Raw genomic sequence first — 22,948 nt, forward strand, 5'->3', positions numbered from 1 at the left:
ACATTGTCTGCTAATTAGGATAATAATGGGATTAGAGAATATGGTATCAACAGAGAATGAGTTATAAGATAAAAAAAAACGTTTATAAATTACAATTATTGTGTTTATATTGGTTTGCTTTAAATCCAGTGGTACAAAAAGAAGATAAGTAAACTTCTGATAAAATTAACGAAATGCGCAACACTTGCGCAGTAATCGAATACATAAAAACAAATATTAATCGCTAGCAACAAAAAGATTGATGCAGTTGCACAAAATATTAATCACCATAAAAACCAAGAATACAATTTGCTAGCTCAAAAGAATAAAAATAGAGACATTTTTTATATACTTAATCAAACTGAACCCTTATGGAAAAATACACTCAACTTTTGGTGTTAACCGTTAAAAAAACACCATAGAAAAACTCTTAAAGTTGGGTGTGATTTCGGACCAATTGAAGGTTAACCATCATTTGAAGGTTAATCTTCAATTGGCGGTCCGAAATCACACCCAACTTTAAGAGTTTTTCTTCGGATGATGGTTAACCTTCAAGTGATAGTTAACCTTCAATTAATGATTAATCCTTAAAAAATGACGGTATAAACCCTAAAAATATGAACCCTCAAATGAAAGTAACAAATATGGCGTTCCAATGAGAATCTCTTAAGGAGGGTGGTTAGTCAAATCAATTTGATAAGAATTAGTTCAATGGAGAATATTCGTCTATGGGAATCTGTCGTCCATATATGCCAAAGTTGAAGATAATCGTCTGCATGGTTGTCGAGTAATTAATTATTGAAGTTATACTCTTGTCTCTCTCTTATACACGGGCGACACAGCAAAAATGTTACCTAACCTGTAATGTAACTCTCGAAAGCATATTAAAAATGATAATAATTTAGTGAAAATAGGTGCAAATAACTCTTTACATATTTAGGAAAAACTTTCTCGAAGACTGAAATGATTCGTCTTTATAGTTATCAAGAAATTGTAAAAATAAAAAAAACAGGACCACATTTATTATTTCCACATTTCAATGTGGATAATAACGTATTTGGGTTTCAATTGTACAAACAACTCTTTTTAAACCTTAAGAAACAGCAATTAAATGCATTCCACATATTTATTTGCTAAAATTCGTTTATTTCACGCGACGAAAATCTAACCTATATGCTTTCCCCCTGCCGCGCCGCCTGCCTCGCACCGAGAACTAATCAACCTCCTTAAGGACTCCGCTCGCTGAACCGGATTCCTCGCCTCGATCCTCCCTCTCGGACGCTAGCTGCCGCAGCTCTCCCTTTCCTGGCGGTGAGCTCTCTCTGGTGATCCGACTCTCGCTCGGTTAGTCTCCAGAACACGCGCCGCAACGATCAATCCGTCAAGAAAGAAATACCGGACTGAGTCGACACGTTCGAAGAAACGCAAGCAAGTGCGGCCATGATACCTAACGAGTGAGGAAGGAGGCGGGGGCTCTTTGAGAGTGGCGACTCGCGCGTCGCGCCATCTAATGTGAAACGATCGGGCGTTGTAAAACGCGAAAAGAATTCGAGCGAAATATCTGAACAAATTATTTAATTTTTAATAAGTCCAATTATTAATATTTATTTTCATAATTGAACTTATTTTTTATTTTGATAAATGTAAATACAAATATCTTATTGTATTAATATTTAATATTAATAATTTAATTAGTTGCTTAATTTAACTTCTTGTTTAATAAATGAGCGGATGTAGTACTGAAAATGTACCTATTATATAATATTTTAATTTTCAAAATTGTCAAATTACAAACAGGAATTTTGTTGTGACTTTTACAGTTATAAAGTAACTATTTAATGGAAATGGAAGCCTTAAAAAATTAATATTGTAACGCAATTATTATAATGCTCAAATTATAAAATATTTACATTATCCATGTCTGCCAATACAATATAATTTTTTATTCATATTGCATTCTATATAATGGCAATGTTATTATATATTTGACAGGCAAATCAAAATAGCTTTGAATCGATATCGAAATGATGAAATATCCATGTCTTAACAGAAAATACATAATTTGCCTGTTTTTCGATACATATATATTTAAAATGATTAAAAACCCACATAGCATGCATATCAAAAAGACGTCCCGAAGATATCCCGAGAAGATATCCTATCTCCTAAATATATCTTCGGGATATCTTCTGGACGTCTTTTTGATATGCATGCTATGTGGGAAGCCAATGACCTACATAACTAAAACTGAAATTATAAAATATATGTACGATGTGACAGTATAAAATAATTAACATCCCACACAACACGCATGTCATAATGACGTTGTAAGAGACGTCATAAAAGAGACGTTTTTATGATTTGTCAGAAATACGTCTGTATGACGTCATAAGAAAAACGTCTTTCAGACTTTGTTAGAAATACGTCTGTATGACGTCATAAAAAAAACGTCTTTCAGACTTTGTTAGAAATACGTCTGTACGACGTCTTAGAAAAAACGTCTTTCAGACTTTGTTAGAAATACGTCTGTATGACGTCTTACAATAAGGCGTGCTATTTGATTGGCTTAGAATGAGGTCACGTGACTAGCGCCTGCATGCGCCGGCACGCGCGCGGGCTTTTGCGACGTTATAATATACGTATCGCAACGTGGAGTGTCGTGGAGACGATGGTCTCACATTTATTTCGACCCTCAGGGAGGATTGATTCGCCGCGCAATCCTTTGGGCTTAACGAACCCACGGACCCGAGTTTAATAGTGGCGGACCGCAATAACAGTGATATGTGCTGTACGATCTTTCGGAATTCTGCTATGGCGTAACGGTGAAAACGCGCGAGGATGAGCAGAATCGTGAGGCCCGCGGGCCCCTGTAGGGGTGGCCTGTACGTCGTCGAGGGCGAGGTGTGCCTCCTGGTGACGGCGATGCGGCGAGGTGCCCGATGGTCGTCACACTCTCACCAGGTTAGTGGATCTTTTTTCATAACCTGTACGAACTGTTCTCGCAATAAGACGATTATCGTCAGTGTTTTGGGCACGTACATCTGTTATTGTTCCTAATCAAACAGGTTGTAGAAATTGTTTGGTAGGCGCTCCAAATTTGACAATGAAGCAGAGACAATTCGCAAAAGATCTTAGGCTACAACTCTACATCTATCGTAATGTTCACCGTAAGCGGTCGTAACACTCGTCGTACTCGCTATCGTAAGCTCATCGTATGAGTTGATTCAGCTTGAACTCTTTACAATAATTACAATTACGACGCTTGTCTGGCGTTACAACATAATCTAACCTGTCAGTTTTCTCGACGTGCGAAGAAAAATGTGTTTATAGATATATTGGCATAGATATACGGTTTACGACGACTTTATTGTTTACGACCACGATCAAAGCGTTACGATAGATGTAGTTGTAGCCTTAAAGATTATTTGTTCTCCAATTGTGTAATTTAATTTTCAGGACGACGACCAGGATACTCTCATGAAGGGCTTGAGTACCTTGAAGGAGGTGTTAAATGAGCACCGAGATCTATCCCAATTGGAACTCGCAGTCTTTCTCACTCCCTTTCTGGAAATCATTAGATCTGAAGAAACTACAGGACCTGTGACTAGTCTAGCGCTATCTGCCGTTAATAAGATAATTTCTTATGGTCTCGTTGGTTAGCCTCGTTTATTGTGTCAACAAACATTCTTATTTTTTTTGTCCTGTAACGCAACATATGTTGCTTTTCAGATTCTAACCATCCTGCTGTAGCTATATGCGTAGAAGCCATAGCGGATGCTGTTACACACGCAAGGTTTATGGGCGCTGATGCGTCTGGTGACGGGGTGGTCCTCATGAGAGTCTTGCAAGTTCTGAGAGCCCTCATGCTGTCGCCTGCTGGCGATCATCTCTCCAACGAAAGTGTATGCGAAATTATGCTGAGTTGCTTTAGGATATGTTTTGAAACACGTCTTAGGTGGTGAGTTATGGCGATCTCATGTTTCTGCTGACAAGTTGCGAGTGTGTCGTAATAAAATATCTTTACAGAAATACTTAGAAAAACGGCGGAGCATTGCCTGAGGGATATGGTTCAACATTTGTTCACTAAGCTACCTCAATTTGTCGATGATATCAGAGTCTTGCCGAATATGAAAGTAAGTTTTGTAATATGCGATTTAAATAAGTATCTACAAACAATAACGTTCTGTACATGAAGCAACATGATTTTTTTTACAGAAAATGAGGACAAACAGCATTGAAAATACTCGTAGCAAGAGTAGAAAACACAAAAGTTATACGAAGCAAAAATCCAAATCTACTACGGAAGACATTTCATCACGATGTTATGCAAACGCACGACGCGTAGATCTGTTTTAGCTGCACTTCTAGTTTCTGCGTTCAAAATGAAATAACTATATATTTATACATACATTCATATATATAAATTCTGCAAAGGGATATCTTCTATAAAAAAGCTACGGAGTTTAAAAAGAAAAATTTGGTGCTGTTGCTTTTTCACGAAATAATGAAATAATAAAATATAATTTGTTAAGACAAACATAATATAAAAAAATTACAATTACTACATATCTATTATTAAACATAATATAACTTCTATATATATATATATATAATGGCGCCGCTGTACACATGTATGTATCTAAAAATAAAAATAAAAATAAAATAAAATTGAAAACGTCTCAAAATTATTAAATAAGACGATTTTAATACGTCTTAAAATAACGTATAAACGACGTCTTAATCCATTGTATTAAAGACGTCCTAATCCATTGTATTAAAGACGTCATAATCCATTGTATTAAAGACGTCATAAATCGGGACATAAGACGTCCTAAAGACCTAAAAACTACGTCTTTCTGAAACCTTTTTAAGACGTCTAAGGGATTTTATGACGTCTTTCAAACGTCTTTATGACGTCATAATGTTATCTGGGATAATTAAACATGCAGATTTGTGGTTGATAATGACAAAATTCAATAATAAACCTATAACCTAACAGGACTACAACGCAAGACTAACATAACTCGCAGGTTTATTAAAATCTTATGAATCACAATTTTTGATTAAATATGAATATATGATGGGTCATGGGAACACTTTCAATTAAATAAAAATTTAATTTGGGTGTTAATTAAAATTTTATTTGTTTCAAATACAAATAAAATTTGAACTCAGGATGGTTAGATGCTTATTAAATATTAATATGATCCATTATATGCGCCTGGACAAGTTGAATCCAATAGCAAGATCTTATTTAAATTTAATTTCGATCCAAATTTGGAACATATTTAAATTTAATTACTTTTATATTCAATATTTGGTTTTGATTTGAGTTTAATTTCTAAAATGTCTATTTTAACGTTTAAAAAGACATTTTTTTTATGTTTGAAAATGTTTATTTTAACGTTTGAGAAAATGTTTTTTTTATGTTACAAAAACATCTATTTTAACGTGTTCTAAAATGTTTTTTAATCCAATATGGCGTCCCAAATGAGAATATCGGAAGGGCCCTGCTCGCTGGACCGGACTCCTCGCCTCAATCTTCCCTCTCGGACGCGAGCTGTCGCAGCTCTCCTTTTTCTGGCGGTGAGCTCTCCCTGGGAAGTCAAATCTCGCTCGGTTAGTCTCCAGAATACGTGCCGCTTAGCTCAATCACTTACGAAAAAAAGGAAAACGTACTCGTCTCGTCCGAAGAAACGCAGCAAGCGCGGCCATGACACCGAACGAAAGCGAGGAAAGAAGTGGGGGCGCTTTGAGAGTGGCGACTTACGCGTTGCGCCATCTGAATGAAACGACCCAGATAGCTAAATCTGTTCGAACAAATAATGCCAAATACTTGCTACAAATTTTGGTTTCAGAAATGGTACAAATTTGCATCAAAATTTGTTTTATCAAATGTTGTCGACAAACTGCTAGCAAATACGTATCAAAACATGCGTACACAATTGACGCCAAATTGATACCAAATATCGAGCAAAGCTTAGTAGTACCTGATAACAAATTGGCATCAAATTGCCGCTAAAATTAGTTGACAAAACCTAACACCAAATTAATGCCAAATATTGAGCAAATTCTGGTGACAAAGCTTGAGAACAAATTGACGCCAAATACCGAGCAAAGCTTAGCAACTACCTGATAACAAATTGGCACCAAATTGCTGTTAAAGTTTGTTGACTAAACCTAACGCCAAATTGATGCCAAATATTGAGCAAATTTTGGTAACAAAACTTAAGAACAAATTGACGCCAAATACCAAGCGATGTTTAGGGCGTTTCATTCAGATGGCGCGACACGTGAGTCGCCACTTTCAACGCGCCCCCACCTCCTTTCTCGCTCTTGTTCAGTGTCATGGCCGCTCTTGCTGCGTTTCTTCGGACGAGACGAGTACGTTTTCCTTCTTTCGTAACTGATTGAGCTAAGCGGCACGTATTCTGGAGACCAACCGAGCGAGATTCGACTTCCCAAGGAGAGCTCACCGCCAGGAAAAGGAGAGCTTGAGGGAGGATTGAGGCAAGGAGTCCGGTCCAGCGAGCAGGGCCCTTCCGATATTCTCATTTGGGACGCCATATTGGAAGATCGACATTGATCGTGGTAGTACAAGGGGCTCTGCAAGGTTAATTCTCGTCTTAAGATCTGGAATTGCCCTCATTCTTGTGGCTCTGGTTTATATTCTAGCCCTAGAATTGATCTCGTAGCCAAAAGCAGAGGCCCCCCTCTCTCTTTTTTTCTTTTTTTCTTTTCTTTTCTTACTTTGATTTCAATCAGTAATCCAGACTCCTTAATTCCGCCCTGTAAGATCTGGTTAATTCTCGTCTTGAGATCTTGGAATTGCTCTCATTCTTGTGGGTCTGGTTTATATTCTAGCCCTAATGTAATTTTAATATATGCATTACAATTTTACACTGTCAAATAATAAATAATATCGTTTGAGATAATAATAACAACAGTATAGATAATAGTAACAATTTTATTACTTGACTTATTTCATTCTATTTTTGACAACTCGTATATACATTAATTGTGGCTAAGGTCTATACTATGTCATAGTGTAGATCTTAGCTACATTTCTGGCAAGTCAGTCCAAAGTATGCGGCTTTGTTCTCTATCCTTTTTATCTGTAGCAATTTTTTATTTCTTTTTATTTTTTAATTATTTTTTATGTATTATCTCTTATGTATCAGGTTTCTGAAGAAGACTAAGTATATAAAGTCGAAACGTAAAACGTTAATTGTATTTAAAATTTGTTTAATTAAACGAGATTTTGTTTTTAAATTTAAATTGATGACCTTTTTATAACTCGAGAAAATCAGCCAGCCTTCCATCCTATAAGTTTATTTTGTACTGTTAGTTTAATTAATTTAGTTATATTTTTTTCCATTAACATTCCATTTGTTATAGTGATTGTGCAGTAGAAAATCTGAAAAAATAAATGTTTTTAAAGAGTAAAGATAGTATATATTTTGAAATCTATGTATTTTATGTAAACATAACATTTAAATTTATTTGCAGTTTATTTTAGAACATGCCAAAAAACACCGTTTCATAAGCTTTCTAAGAAAGTTAAAAGGCAGAAAGTGAATGTTGAAGTTGTAGAAGAACTCAATTCAACAGATTCTTTAATTGAATTCGATCAGTCGCATATTCAGCAAGCACATGCTTCCGTTAAAAGCCAAAGTTCCGTAATACCAGATTTTCTTCATAATCAAAAAGAATCTGAACTTTCTCATTATTCTTAACTTTTTCATCATTCTGAACTTTCTCACCATTCTGAATTTTCTAATAATTCTGATCATTTTGAGTACTCTGAACACTTTGATTTCGAAAATAACGATAATTATAGAGATATATTTAACATTAACAGACACACCGGCAACAATAACGAGGCTCATTCAGATGACAACGATGATAATTCTGAAAACTGCGAGAATAGTGATGAGAATAAAAAATATTCGAAATGTTTCGTGAAAATAAGATTTATAAAGAAGAGTTATAAGAGTATAAAGAGTTATACTCTTATAGTCTTAAAAAAGAGTTATAAGAGTATAAAGAATATGTAATATTATGTAATAAAATGTTTCATTCTACTTGCCGTTTGAATCTGATTAAGGCAAAATTGTAATATTAGTTTGAAATAGAAACAATTTAAAATAATTTAAAATACAAGGGAAATGCTTTAGTTTTATAACTATCATATTCTTGCAATATTAAACATTTTACATATTCTTTTTTTGATTAAAATATTTCTCAAAATAATCTTGGAACTGTTGATGAAATATCGTGTATTTTTTTATCTGTAAAAGTTAAAAGTTTTGTTTGAATAGTTTAAAAGTTTTGTTTGAACGGTTTAAAAGTTTTGTTTGAACAGTTTTTTTCTGCTGTATATTAATTTCTATTACATCAAACACTACAAAATTCACTTCGGTTGCTTGCACCTAAATGATGTATATTATTCTTTTGTTATTTCTTTCTGACAACAGTACTGCATTATTCCATCGTAATCGACGAACTATGCACATTGTGAACATTTGTTTATTTCAATTTTGCATTCTTGCAAATAATAAATCGTGTTTCAAGTTTGAACTAGTTGTTTAAATATGCACGGTAGTTATTATTGTATGATTAAAGAAAGGAAAGTTAGTAGTATTAGGCTTATAAGAATATTGTTTTAGATGCATTTTCATAGAAATTATACTCGTGTTTTCAGTAAGATTCTATAAATCCTTCTTATACCGGCCAATGCATTATCTGCGCACGGAGTATGTGTTCCAGGCATTATATGAGATTCTCGAGTGTTTACAAATATTGTATGTGCTGTTGACAAAGTTAAATGTTTGCATATGTCAGTAAATTCACATTGTATAACATTTACTGTAATTAATATATAATTAATTATTTTATTGCCACCGTTAGATTTTATAAATGTCTTATAATGTTTTATAAATATAAAGATTTCTTTTAACATATGTATAAAATAATTTATTGTAAATCAATTAAAAATTATATGCTTTTTATAATTTAATGCTTTTAATTTTTCCAAAAAAAATATATATTTTAGTATTTATTAGTGGCTACGTAACAAGGCTTGCTGCAATTTGGCGTCAAGCTGTGTCATCAAGATTTGCTCTGTATTTGGTGCCAATTTGCTGTTAAGTATTGTTCTCAAATCTTGTTTGATATTTGATATCAATTTGGCGTCGGGTTTTGTCAACAAACTTTGATAGCAATTTGTCAACAATTTGCTGTTAGATTGCTGGCAAGCTTTGCTCGGTATTTGGTGTCAATTTGGCGTCAAGTTTTTTCGTCAAGGTTTGCTCGCAATTTGGCACAAATTTGCTGTCGAGCTTTTGTTGGCAAGCCTTGTTTACAATATGGCGCAAATTTGCCGTTGAACTTTTGCTGCCCTGTTCTGCTCGATATTTGGCGTCAATTTGGTGTCAAGTCATGTACACAAGCTTTGCTAGCAAAACACAAGCGTATTGCAGACACAGATCGCACCGGATTTGTCGACAAGTTTTGCGCGTATTTGGTGTCAAATTGGTTACAATTTGCTGACAAATTGTTTACTGGGGATATAGCAAATAAATAATTAATGTAAAATAAATATTAAAATAATGTTAAATAAATGTTAAATAAATGTTTTTTCAAATCATTAGTGCAAATAAACAAGTAATGTAAAATGAATATTAAATTAATGTCGAATAAATGTTTAATAAACGTTTTTTTAATTCATTATTGCAAATAAATAATTAATGTAAAATAAATATTACATTACTGTCGAATAAATGTTAAATAAACGATGTTTCAAATCATTATTGCAAATGAATAATTAATGTAAAATGAATATTAAATTAATGTCGAATAATCGTTACATAAATGCTTTTTTCAAATTATTACAGTAAATAAATAATTAATGTAAAATAAATATTAAAATAATGTCGAATAAATGTTAAATAAATGTTTTTTTAAATCATTATGCCAAATAAACAGTTAATGTAAAATAAATATTAAAATAATGTCGAATAGATGTTAAATAAATGTTTTTTTCAATTCATTATTGCAAATAAATGAGTAATGTAAAATAAATATTAAATTAATGTCGAATAAATATTAAGTAAATGTTTTTTTCAAATCATTATTGCAAGTGAATAAGTAATGTAAAATAAATATTAAATTAATGTCGAATAAATATTAAATAAATTTTTTTTCAAATTATTATTGCAAATAAATGAGTAATGTAAAATAATTATTAAATTAATGTCGAATAAATATTAAATAAATGTTTTTTAAAATTATTATTGCAAATGAATAAGTAATGTAAAATAAATATTAAATTAATATCAAATAAATGTTAAATAAATGTTTTTTTAAATCATTATTGCAAATAAATTATTAATGTAAAAGAAATATTAAATAAACGTTAAATAAACGTTTAATAAATATTTTTTCTAAATCATTACTCCAAATAAATAATCAATGTGAAATAAATATTTAATAAACATTAAATAAATATTATTTTTACAATGGATTGTATAAATGTATAATTAATAAAAAATAAATATTAAAAACACATTTAAAAAACATTGTCTGTTGATTGGGAAAGTAGTAAATAATCCTGTTTATACATATATCCGGAATTCACGGATTCTGTCAGTTTGAATCGGTCAGTCAATCCGTATAAATCATTATAATTTCGTGATTTCGGGGTTCACGAAATCATAACGATTTAAACGATTGACTAAGACCGATTCAAACCGATAGAAAACGAGTGAAATTACATCCTTGAGTACGAATCCGTTTCAATCGTTTCCAATCGGTATAATCGTTATGAAATCATGACAATTCAAACTGATAGGAACCGATTGAAATTACATCGTTAATTGATTACGAATCCGTTTTAATTGGTTTCGATCGGTGTAATCGTTACGAAATCATAACGATTCAAACCGATAGGAACCGATTAAAATTACATCGTTGAATACCAATCCGTTTCAATCGTTTTCAGTCGGTGTAATCGTTATAAATCCGTGATTTCCGGATCAAGAATCCAGATTCATGCGGATTCAAAATTTTTAATCGGATTCAATCGGTCATTTTTAGCAGGGTGCAGGATTAAAATTGGCGTATCGAACGGGATGAAGCTTGCGATTGTAAGACGATTTTATGTTCGCCGTGATAGGGAATTTTTACGGGGTTTAATAATTAACGGGCAGATTCTCTTTGCTAAGAAAAAAATAATAATAAATAATAAAGGAAAGGAAAAAGGAAAGAAATGTAGCAACTGGCTGTGGCGCGAGTTTCTCTTACAATTGCAGAGCGAACGACGCATTGTGTAAATCGCTCGTTTCGATTATGCAACGGTCGCCCCGCTCGCTGTTTATAATCGATGGTTTAAATTATTAAGAATTTTGTGTATAAGGAGAGGAGGATTCTGTATAAGGACGGGAGAGATTCGCTAATTTTATATGGTGAAGATTGGCAACAATCATGTAAATAAATATACACATGTTGCAAAAGCTGTCGCTTTCCTTTCATTTTACGTAACCGATCCCTTCCTGCGAACGCGGAAAGAGACATAAAAGAGATAAAATCCGAATTCCATCGCCAATATCAATTATTTTGTTCAATAAATTCCTCTCTTTTGTATTTGTTACGTGGTTATTTCCTTTCGATATTTACTGTATCGATACGCTACGGTCGATATTTTTGGTGTATCAATACTTTGTTCTACGATACGTATCGATACGATATATCGATACTTTCCTTTCGATACGACATCCCTATTGTGCGGTGGCTCTTACGCGGAATTAAATGTCCTTAGGCTGAGTTTCCACTGAGCGCGTCACGCGTCGCGTCATCCGAGTTAAACCAATCAAAACATCCCATTTTGTTCCCGTCACAAGTAATGTAATAAAATGGGATGTTTTGATTGGTAGCGTCGTCTGTCGTTAACCAATCTAAACATCCCGTCACAAATAATGTAATAAAATAAGATGTTTTGATTGGTTGCGACGAATGACGCGACGCGTGACGCGCTCAGTGGAAACTCAGCCTTATGCTGCGTTCCCACTATACGCGTCGCGCGTCGCGTCACGACGCCGCGTCATGAGTTATCCAATCAAAACGTTTCATTTTATGACGTCATTTCCGACGCGAGATCTTGCCATAAAAATGAAACGTTTTGATTGGATAACTCATGACGCGGCGTTGTGACGCGACGCGCGACGCGTATAGTGGGAACGCAGCATTAGTTCACATAAGCCATTTTTTCCGCGTAACTCGTATCGCGTAACCAATCATATCGTTGATTCTTTTAAAATGTTCCAACAGAAATGTCAAACGTCCATGTGAACTAAGGACATTCAATTCCGCGTAACAGAAAACGCGGAATGTCTCTGATTGGTTACGCGATACGAGTTACGCGGAAAATATCAGTCCATGTGACCGCAGCCTAAGGCTGGTTTCACATGGAGCGTAAGATGCATATGCGTAACTTGCGTCAGCCAATCAAATCGTCTCAGCTACTATACGCGTATGATACGATTAAATACTGAGACGATTTGATTGGCTGACGCAAGTTACGCATACGCATCTTACGCCCCATGTGAAACCAGCCTAATGCTAAGACTCCATAGACGCGGCAACGCCGTGCGGCAGAGTGCGTTGACCAATCAACAAATTTTGATTTTGCCGGAGGCGACTTGCGGCAGCCTTCTGATTGGTCAACGCACTCTGCCGCACGGCGTTTCCGCGTCTATGGAGTCTTCTAGCATAAAGGTGCGATTTCACGATGACGCTCGACGCTGGATTCGAGCGTCAAAAAGCTAAACTGTGTTTAGCTTTGACACTCGACGCTCATTTCAGCCAATCCAGTGGTTAGGTTATATTTCGCGTCCCTCTGAATCTATCACGTGACCAGATTTGACGCTCGAATATAGCGTCGAGCGTCATCGTGAAATCGCACCTTAAAGGTGCCTTTTCACGTTGACGCTCGATCGGCTCGACGCTCATTTTCAGTGAGCAAAAATCTTTAGAAATAATATTTTTTATTTATATATATATTCGTAAAATATTATTACTTGAAGATATTACTTGAAAATAATTAATATTTTACGTATTTCGAAGCCTATTTTTGATTGTACTGAGACGATCAACGACGATTCAGCGTCAACGCTGGATGTTGAATAAATTCAGCTTTATTTCTTGACGCTAGCGTCAAAGCGAAACCACGTGACCCTAGAAATAATATTTTTTACTTATTTATATTATATAAGTAAATTTATATATGTATATAAATAAAATATATTATATTTAAAGGTTTTTGCTCGCTGAAAATGAGCGTCGAGCGTCAACGTGAAATGGCACCTTTAGGGTGAAATCACACGATATGGGAATCAGCATGCGGGACCAGCTACCGCTTCGCTTTCTGCTGCGCGGCAAGCGTTTCTGTGTTCTGTGAGCAAGATCCGTTACTATGTTTATGTCTAAATTCACAGTTTATAAAATCTCTTTGGTCTTTTGGTGACGGATTGACGATATCGACGATACTATTGTGATTTTTGTTAAAGAAATTTATTTTCTGTGTTATTAAGTGGTTAAAGAATTTGTAATGAGGAAATTAGATTGTCAAGAGTTATGGGGAGCCGACAGATTAGAAGCTCAGTTAGAAGTCGCCCGCGATGGGCTTCGTGGTCTTGATCGCAGCATTCGTAAAATCTTGGGCCGGGATATTCCTGATGGTGAAAGCGGTCCATTGCAATCTAGGTTATATTTAATTCGAAAATCTTTAATTTATTTTCTAAATTTATTCATAAAATTATTATGAATTTTTAAAGTACTTTATAAAAACAGTCATGAGATATTTTAGCAATTTATATATTGCAATATTTATATATATATAACTTTCATTATCACGGATATTCTCATACATTTTCGTGTAACCTTTATTTTTGTACTACTTGTACTATATTTTTCTCGTTTATTTCATATTTATGTTACTTAAAGCGATATTTATAGTTGGATCTTACATATAAGATGACTTTCTATTGCTACGTTTACGCGAGCGTTACTTCTCTAGTAACTTACGATAATTCACTCGTTTACGCGGAGTAAATTATCGTAAGTTACTACAAAATCTCGGTTACGCGAAGGAAAATCCCGTTTACGCGAAGGAATTATCGTAAGTTACTACAGAAGTAAAGCTTGCGTAAACGTAGTAATACCAGCCTTATATTACATATATATATATATATATATATATATATATATATAAAACATCTATTATATTATATTTTTATTATATATTAAATAACTATATATTTATATATTCTTGTTAGTGTGATTGTGTTAGGTGTAATTTTGTTTTATTTAATTCATTATTTTCTAGAATACCTCAAAAACGACTATTGCAAGAAGATCGTCGAAGAACTATAACAGAGTTTGTGAATAATGAACTGCCTGGAGGCAAACGGCGCTGGCAAGGGAGTTCAAATGTAGAACCAAAAACAGTTTTTAGTCGATTAAGTGCACGTGTTCCATCTACTGCAGATGACAGTGCTGATGAAGATGATAGCATTGCTAAGGTATTTATTTACGTATATATATGATCTTGAAAATAACATATATTTTGTTTGTGATTGATACTTCTTAATATAGAAACGTCTGTCTAATATAAAAATATTTAATAGTTCTGCAAAATTCACATTCTTTAAATTTTTCCAATTTTGGTTGTACACTGACCAGCAGGAATGCCTGGACATTTCAATATGTATTTGATGTGTGTATACACACACACGCACACACACTACACATTCAATTTGAGATACTTCGTGAATATATAATGTATTCAAATATTTTTAAGGGTAAATATTTCCCTTTATACAGTCAGCCCCGATGATCTTGACCTTGACATATGTTGTCAAGGACATGACTCTGAGCAACTTTTCGTTATAACTTAATCGTCGCTCATTGCTTATTTAAAAGTTATGAACAAAAAAAGTTTGAAAAATATACGAATTTGTGTCAATACTAAGGGAAATAATTTGCTGATATGTATGCTGATGTGTGTGTAGACAGTACACATGTAAGCGAGGGAGGGGGATAGCCCCTCCCCCACAGGCAGGGGAGGATAGGGGTGGACCTCGGTTCATGTGGAAAGTTGAAAACCCGAACCGTACAATAATAGACCTGACACAAACTTGTAAATTTCTCAAATTTTTTTTATTTATAACTTTTAAATAAGCAATGAGCGACGATTAAGTTACAAGGAGAAGTTATTCAGGGTCATGTCCTTGACAACATATGTCAAGGTCAAGGTCATCGGGGCTGACTGTGTAAAGACATATTTACTATCATATTTAATATAGAATTTGATAATAAAAATAAAAAATATTTTTATTTAATTTTTAAAGTTATATCAAGATTATTTTGTTTTTTCAATTGAAAATTATATTTTTATTTCAGCATTATGAAAATGCAGGAAAAAAACAAATTTTATGGATTTGTTTGAAACAGCCTTAAAGAAATTCAGAATAAGAAAAGAAAATAAACTTTTGAGACAGACTCCATTTAATTTACTTTATTTTATACGTGTTTATTCTTTATTTATAAATTATTTTGATATTTGATATTGATATAAATTCAATAATTTGATGACACAAACTGTATTAGAGATCATACAAGCTTAAAAAACCATACATATATTATAAATTTCCTCGTATATATTTTTTTAAATAAATTCAACAAAAAAAAAATTTATTTTATTGTTTTGATTTACTCAAATTATACTTTTTTATTATACTTTTTTAACCATGTATTTTGACTCGTCAAGTATAATTTTGTATAATCTTTGATGTATTCTACTCTAATATTTGTACATAAGATAAACTATTATGTATCTTAATGTTTATTAAGCCTGCTGTATCATCCAGAGTAATAGCCACTCCTCGAGAAATTCCTTCGCGTCAAGAGGTTATTAGACGAGAAAGAACAGATGAGCGTAGTCGACAAAGAAATAAACGTATGTTTGGTGCACTTTTGGGTACTTTACAAAAATTTAGACAAGAGGAAACTAAACTTAAGGCGAAGGTAAGATATATTTAGGTAAGATATATTCAGCAATTAGATATATTTATCATTAAAATATATAATGTCTCATTTACAGGAAGATAAAAAGGCAGAAGTAGAAGCTAGAGTAGAAGAGGCTAGACGACGAGAGAAAGAAGAACTACGAAGAGAGAGACAACAACTATTTTTATCACGAAAACGACAATTGGCTGAAGTACGAGCATTGGAAGCAAAGCTCACACGTAGTCGGCAGTTTCAAGATTGGCGCAATGCACAGTTGCCCCTTGTTTCTTTTATAAAAACGCATGCACAACCTTCTATTTATTATGTACCAAAGCGTAAACATCCACAAACGGACATGTTACTAGCGCAGTCCACAAAAGAACTTCATGGTTAGTATTCTCAAATATTGTATGTAATTTTATTTATTTATATACTTACGCGAATGTATATAAAATAGTATATTTTTCTTGTATTATTTCAGAGGAAATTGAAAGAAGAGAAAAAGCTTTGGTTGAAGAATTAAATCTAATAGAGGTTCAGATAGGATTAGGCAAACATTCACAAAACTTTGAAGCATCTTCATCTTTACATACTGTAGAAGCTGCACCTTTAATACAAGAGGGTGAAGAAAATCGAGATCCTAATCCAGAACATAATATTGAGACTGCAATCAATGATAATGCTGATATTTCAATGCAGTCTATAATAAATGAAAACTTCGATAATGATCATACTGTTGAGAAAAAAGAAGTACAATTGGAAATGGTTCAACCAGAAGTAAACAATGGCTAGAATAAAATTCGCTATGATAAAAAGAGTTATACATATTAATATTATATACAGCCGATGGTCCAACATAAAATGAGGATTTTCATAGTAGGTTCTTTTAACATTGTTTTATGATTGTATAATTAAAGATATTCCTAAAAGATAAAAAAACTTGTAATTTTATTACCATATAAATCTGTAGTTTACTTTTATGGCTTTTAGTCTCCTTACAGAAAAATAAGGTGAATTTTTCCTTGAAATAAATTAGCTTATTTGTATATATTGTAGATCAGTAAAGGCCCTTGCACAATGCCAAGCAACAAGCAATGGGAAGAGGAAATAACCAAAAATTCGTTAATTAGGTACAACCTAAAAAATTCGAATGCTACGATTGGTTGGCAACAGGTAATAGGCACAGAATTTTCAACGTGACGGAAACTCTGTCTATTGCCTATGCCACTGTTTATTCTGCATTTGTACATGATTTCTGATTTCTATTCCCTGTTCCTATTGCCTGTTGTCTGGCATTGTGCAAGGGCCTTAAAGGACCGTTTACAATAATAAATAATAAGAGAAGCGCATCCGGCGGCTCGCTTGCTGATTGGCTGACCGCGGCCACCAATCACAACCGAGAGTGATGGTCCCGCAGCTGGGAGTCGATTGTGTATCTTGAAACGAGGTGAAAATTACAAAAGTGAACAGATTTTACTAAATTTCGACAAATGAAATCGTAGATACGCTAGTGAATTTCCTCACTTTTGTAATTTTCACCTCATTTCAAGATACACAATCGATCCCCTGGAGGTCGATTCTGTATTTTGAGATGAGGTGAAAATTACAAAAGTGAACAGGATTTACTAGATTTTGACAAATGAAATTGTAGATTCTCTAGTGAATTTCCTCACTTTTGTAATTTTCACCTCGTCCCAAGATACAGAATCGACTCCCTGATTCATGTGACCTCGATATACTTAGCAGACAAATTTGATATTTCTTATTATTGATTATTTTAATAGTTTGGGAATCGTTTGGGCAAGTTTAGGAATATAGTTTCATAGTTTAGGAAATAATAGTTTATTTATAATTAATAAAAATTAATTGAGCGTATATATATATATATATATATATATATATATATATATATAAAGGAAGATGTCCTGACTGACTGACTCACTCACTCACTCACTCACTCACTCATCAACGCCCAGCCTAAACCCCTGAACCGAATTTTTACCAAAAGTATATGAAATAGGGGTAGAATTTTCCGGGGAGTGCCACTATGTGTATAGTTTTTTGTTACCGATTTCCTGGAAACCGGTTTTCTTAATTTTTCTAATTTTTCGGGAAATAATTGGCCGAATCTCAAAGAATTATAGATCAAATTTCTACCAAAAGTATATGAAATAGGGGTAGAATTTTCCGGGGAGTGCCACAATGTGTATAGTTTTTTGTTATTGATTTTTTGGAAACCGGTTTTTTTAATTTTTCGGGAAATAATTGATCGAATTTTAAAGAATTGCATATAAAACAGGGGTAGAATTTCCCGGGGAGTGCTATAAACTGTATAGTTTTTCGTTACCGATCTTTTTGGGAACCGGTATTTTTTGGAAATCGGTTACGAAATTTTTCCAATTTTTTTAGGAAATAATTGAGTGAATCTCAAAGAATTGTATACGACGGAATTAAATTTCAGTCGATAAAAAAGTAATATTTTTCAATTTATAGCATTTTAGAGAGAGAGAGAGAGAGAGAGGGAGAGAGAGGGAGAGAGAGGAAGAAAGAGGGGGAGAGGGAGAAAGAGGGGGAGAGAGAGGGGGAAAAAGAGAGGGGGAAAGAGAGAGAGAGGGGGAGAGAGAAATAGGGAGAGAGAGAGGGGGAGAGAGAGAGGGGAGAGAGAGGGGGAGAGAGAGAGGGGGAGAGAGAGAGGGGGGAGAGAGAGGGAGAGAGAGAGAGAGAGAGAGAGAGAGGAGAGGAGAGAGAGAGAGAGAGAGAGAGAGAGAGAGAGAGAGAGAGAGAGAGAGAGAGAGAGAGAGAGAGAGAGAGAGAGAGAGAGAGAGAGAGAGAGAGAGAGAGAGAGAGAGAGAGAGAGAGAGAGAGAGAGAGAGAGAGAGAGAGAGAGAGAGAGAGAGAGAGAGAGAGAGAGAGAGAGAGAGAGAGAGAGAGAGACTATTTGCGTGTCTTATTACGTATGTCCTCCGGGGCGAAGCCCGGGTAACCAGCTAGTATATATATATATAGTTAGCAGACATAATTTTAAAACCAATTGTTTTTTCTTTTTAAATTAACGTGAAATTATTTGAGAAACACGTCTGTAATGTTTTAAACGTTTGGCAAATAATGATTTCATCTGAAAATGAAGTTACACGTGCGATAGCTGGACAGTTTCACCATGGTTTGTGAGTCATCCAATCACAGCTGAGAACGTGGAAAGTGCTGCTAAAGCATATAAAAGGGTGCATTCGTTTACGCAGGGCTGCGTGCAGAAACAAATGCACCCAAAGAAACGTTCACTTTCCCAAAATGGATTCATTATTATAGCGCTAATTGTTGCATCTTTCTCGCGGATTTTAATATATATATTTATAGATTGGAACCCGGAGTAATTCCCAATCCTGCGATAATTTTCATAATAGGGAAGCTTGCGGCGGCCAATCCATATGGAATGCTGTCCTTTGTTAAAATGACGTTGACTAAATAAAGGAACATACAACCCAGTGAGAAATACCTCATCAAAACGATATCAAATTGACGTCAAATAGATGAAAATTTCATCTATTTGACGTCAATTTGACATCGTTTTGATGAGGTATTTCTCACTGGGAAGGAGTATAAGATGAAAATTCCATTTTATTTTCTAACAATGGCACATTTCTAAATGTGTTTTAAAGCGCTTCGCTATTACAATTGCCACTGGAAATAAAGTAAACTCTGTTCTATGAATATATATGGATTTAAACAAAAAGCGAACTATTTTATTTTTAATAAATGCATCATAAATGCATAAGTACCGGATTAATGGATTCTATGGCAAAATGTATAACAAGTTCCTTTGCATGTTAATCGAATTAACGTCGAAATAATCGTAAAATATATATTTATTTTGATTAAGCTTGATCGTATGTATATACATATACATATACATACATATATATATATATATATATATATATATATATATATATATATATACCTATATGTATGTATGCATATGCATATATATATTTCGTTATACTGCTTTTTGTACTTAAACGTTTTGTAAAAAATCTTTAAAAAATATTTTTATCTAGTAGTAAGTAGGTCACAATTATATACACATCACAATTTAACATAAATAACTAAGAATAATAATATCTTAATTAAAGATGTGAATAATAAAATGAAAGAACTGAGCAAATTGTTATTTTATAATAAAATAAACATTTACGGACTATAATATAGACATAATTGCACTCTTCTAAGATAATCGGTTAGATTCAACTGCACATCAGATTCACAGCGCGATATAAATGGCCCCAATCGGTGTAATTACTGTTGTCTCGTCACATCCTTCGACATTTAATTGCATATCATCACATTTCAGCCATCGTCCTGAAGGTTTTCGACAGTAGCCAATAAAGTGACCAGGAATGTGTTCGATGACACCTATCAAGCTAAAAATAATAAACAGTTTTTCATGTTTAATAAGCAAATAAAACAATACATAATAAGCGACAGCTATTGCATATTAGTAAACATACCGGTACTGTTTTACAAAATTCAGTGTAATTGAAACATCCCGAGCTGCTTCAAAGGGACAAATACTAAGAAATTCGAACAGAGTTTGATGGATATTCTCCATAAATGGGCGGATTGCCTCTTTGTCGCATTTCCAGTCTCGACAGAACTTAAAATCACAGCTAGTAAGCCGATATCCAATTTCGCCCTAAAGAAATCGAGATTTGTTGTTGATTAGACTTCGGAGTTAAATAGTATAATACTTATTAAGTGTCATAAAAGTTTTATTATCTCGGATATTTTTCATTTTTACTCCAGGAGGATTTGCCATTGCCCCGTTAGCCATTTAAGATGTTGCCCGCTCAGCACGTGGCTCACGTTATTTTGCACGGACGTGGGGTTGGACTTTGCTGAGCATATATGCTGCTTTCAGCATTACATGTGTTGTGTGAGCGTTCACATGTGCGCGCGCCTCCATAGATAGCGCGCATTGCCTAGCTGCGCAGTCCGATGCGCAGACGTCTTGATGCGGGCGACACGCGAGTCGCCAGAGAGCATTGTGCAAGCAACCGTGCCACGTATTACACGTACAATATATAGTGTTCTAAAGGAAGACGCAGTGTACATTCATTATCCGCCTTTCCTTACCATTTACTGGATCCACACCATTACATGTGCGGCTTGCCTCAAAAAGGCGACACAAACACAACAACATGTAGCATAATAACCTAAACAGAAAATGATACAAAAATTATACATTTCAAATTACAAATATGTTATGCGTAATGATCGATACATTTCGCATTACAGATTTCTTTTGTGGAGTTCTAAAATAATATAACTTTACCTATACATACCAAGAAAATGCAACAATTAACGCTAATAATGAATCCATTTTAGGAAAGTGAACGTTTCTTTTATGCTTTAGCAGCACTTTCCACGTTCTCAGCTGTACCCAACTCATAAACCATGGTGAAACTGTCCAGCTATCGCACATGTAACTTGATTTTCAGATACAATCATTATTTCCCAAATGTTTAAAACATTACAGACGTGTTTCCCAAATGATTTCACGTTGATTTAAAAAAAAAATTGGTTTTAAAATTATGGCTGGCTAACTATACGCTCAATTAATTTTTATTAATTATAAATAAACTATTATTTCCTAAACTATGAAACTATATTCCTAAACTTGCCCAAACGATTCCCAAACTATTAAAATAATCAATAATAAGAAATATCAAATTTGTCTGCTAAGTATATCGAGGTTTCCATGTGCGAATAAGCAGAGAGAAACCTGAGAAAGGCCATCCCGGACCGGAAATAAGTTGGCCCTGGAAGTTCATATTTTTTAATAAACTATAGCTGAAACGATTGCTCTCTAATTGCTCCCTCAGAATCAACAATTGCTCCCCTTTTAAAATTATTATTTTTTAAAATATTTAAAAAAAACGTAAAATTTATAATTTTCACTCAAAAACATATTTCTAATAACTCTATGCAACTAAATCCGGCATAGAACGATTGCTCCTTAATTGCTCCTTATTGCTCCATCATTATTTTAATGAAGTAGTATTGAAAGTAATAATTTATTGCATATCCCCGTAGGGTTCACAATCTAGTACCTCCTTCTTTCTCCTCTCACTTAACCCTTTGGACCAACTGCTTAACGTCTCTTTCCGAAAGACGGAGCCCAGTTTGCTCCGCACAAGAGCCCGAATCTTGCACGGAGGGGCGCAGCTTTCGGAAAAACATTCCATGGCTCTATAGTCCAGTCAAATTAGATCAAAATATAGCGAATAGAAAAAATAACCGGAAAAAAGCTATAAATTGGTGGAGACCTTTATCTTGGCATACTATTGAACATACTGAAAGTCCGGACTTCTATCTGCAGGGCTCGATCCGCCATCTTGAAAAAAGGTGCTCCAATTCAGTTTTTTCCTCATATCTCGGTAATCGTTGATTCTATCGCAATGAAGGTTATTATAAAAAGTAAAGCTAATTAAATTCTCTATAAAAAAGGTTCAATACATTTTTTTCGTAACTTTAATAGTTTTTCTGTAATACACAGTTGAATATATGGATATTTGTATTTTGTCTCACGCTGTCATAAAAATCAGACTCTCGGTGTAGAATTTGTAAGAAAAAATATAAATAGACAAAAAATATCAAATGTGTGCGTGATATTTCTCGTACATATGAAAATTTGGCAACTCTTACCATTTAAAATTGTTGTACACGACTAGTACTGGGGGTAGCGTCGTCTACAAGATTCTTCTGAGCCGTTTTCTGAGGTTGTGAATCTGCAGGACTATGATCATCATCTCGATCTTCAACATCGATTACGAAGAAATCGTTCTCGTCAAGCTTCCAATGCTTGACAGCTGAAGCTTCCAATAATTGTACCTCATTATATGATGCG

At 34.0% G+C, this 22,948-nt stretch overlaps 2 protein-coding genes and 2 long non-coding RNA genes across 5 annotated transcripts; 3 read left to right on the forward strand and 1 right to left on the reverse strand.

The window, feature by feature from the left end:
- The first annotated feature begins 2,604 nt into the window (after nucleotides 1-2,604).
- On the forward strand, nucleotides 2,605-4,112 carry LOC139785291 (Golgi-specific brefeldin A-resistance guanine nucleotide exchange factor 1-like). Its single transcript, XM_071724469.1, has 4 exons — nucleotides 2,605-2,940; nucleotides 3,436-3,634; nucleotides 3,709-3,937; nucleotides 4,006-4,112. Coding segments are annotated over exons 1-4 (552 nt in total). The 5' UTR covers nucleotides 2,605-2,817; the 3' UTR covers nucleotides 4,007-4,112.
- A 1,240-nt stretch (nucleotides 4,113-5,352) lies between these two features.
- On the reverse strand, nucleotides 5,353-6,592 carry LOC139785285 (uncharacterized). Its single transcript, XR_011721874.1, has 2 exons — nucleotides 5,659-6,592; nucleotides 5,353-5,576 (listed from the first exon to the last, which is right to left on the reverse strand). It is a non-coding gene; the product is annotated as an uncharacterized lncRNA (long non-coding RNA).
- A 924-nt stretch (nucleotides 6,593-7,516) lies between these two features.
- On the forward strand, nucleotides 7,517-8,998 carry LOC139785286 (uncharacterized). The gene is made up of 2 exons (XR_011721875.1): nucleotides 7,517-7,653; nucleotides 7,841-8,998. It is a non-coding gene; the product is annotated as an uncharacterized lncRNA (long non-coding RNA).
- Nucleotides 8,999-13,348: 4,350 nt separating this feature from the next.
- Nucleotides 13,349-16,983, forward strand: Pnn (desmosome associated protein-like protein pinnin). Of its 2 annotated transcripts, none has more exons than XM_071724461.1 (5): nucleotides 13,349-13,431; nucleotides 14,363-14,558; nucleotides 15,889-16,062; nucleotides 16,139-16,433; nucleotides 16,526-16,983. In XM_071724461.1, the coding sequence occupies exons 1-5, from the start codon at nucleotides 13,364-13,366 to the stop codon at nucleotides 16,834-16,836; spliced, it is 1,044 nt and encodes a 347-aa protein (XP_071580562.1). In that variant the 5' UTR covers nucleotides 13,349-13,363; the 3' UTR covers nucleotides 16,837-16,983. The 2 variants fall into 2 exon arrangements, with proteins under 2 accessions (XP_071580562.1, XP_071580561.1); XM_071724460.1 differs by lacking the exon at nucleotides 13,349-13,431 and adding an exon at nucleotides 13,476-13,740.
- The last annotated feature ends 5,965 nt before the right edge of the window (nucleotides 16,984-22,948 follow it).

This window comes from Temnothorax nylanderi, unplaced genomic scaffold (genome assembly GCF_030848795.1).
Source record: "Temnothorax nylanderi isolate EJ_2023f unplaced genomic scaffold, tnyl_v1.0 TNYL_tig0770_pilon, whole genome shotgun sequence".
In the NCBI taxonomy this organism is placed as follows: Eukaryota; Metazoa; Arthropoda; class Insecta; order Hymenoptera; family Formicidae; genus Temnothorax; species Temnothorax nylanderi.

What these genes read in the sequence shown, in the direction of transcription:
- LOC139785291 (XM_071724469.1), top strand. Translation starts at nt 2,818, where the DNA reads ATGAGCAGAATCGTGAGGCCCGCGGGCCCCTGTAGGGGTGGCCTGTAC. An exon ending in GGTCGTCACACTCTCACCAG is followed by an intron (nt 2,941 to 3,435) that starts GTTAGTGGATCT and finishes TTTAATTTTCAG; the next exon opens with GACGACGACCAGGATACTCT. An exon ending in AATTTCTTATGGTCTCGTTG is followed by an intron (nt 3,635 to 3,708) that starts GTTAGCCTCGTT and finishes GTTGCTTTTCAG; the next exon opens with ATTCTAACCATCCTGCTGTA.
- Pnn (XM_071724460.1), top strand. Translation starts at nt 13,586, where the DNA reads ATGAGGAAATTAGATTGTCAAGAGTTATGGGGAGCCGACAGATTAGAA. An exon ending in AAGATGATAGCATTGCTAAG is followed by an intron (nt 14,559 to 15,888) that starts GTATTTATTTAC and finishes ATGTTTATTAAG; the next exon opens with CCTGCTGTATCATCCAGAGT. An exon ending in AAACTAAACTTAAGGCGAAG is followed by an intron (nt 16,063 to 16,138) that starts GTAAGATATATT and finishes TCTCATTTACAG; the next exon opens with GAAGATAAAAAGGCAGAAGT.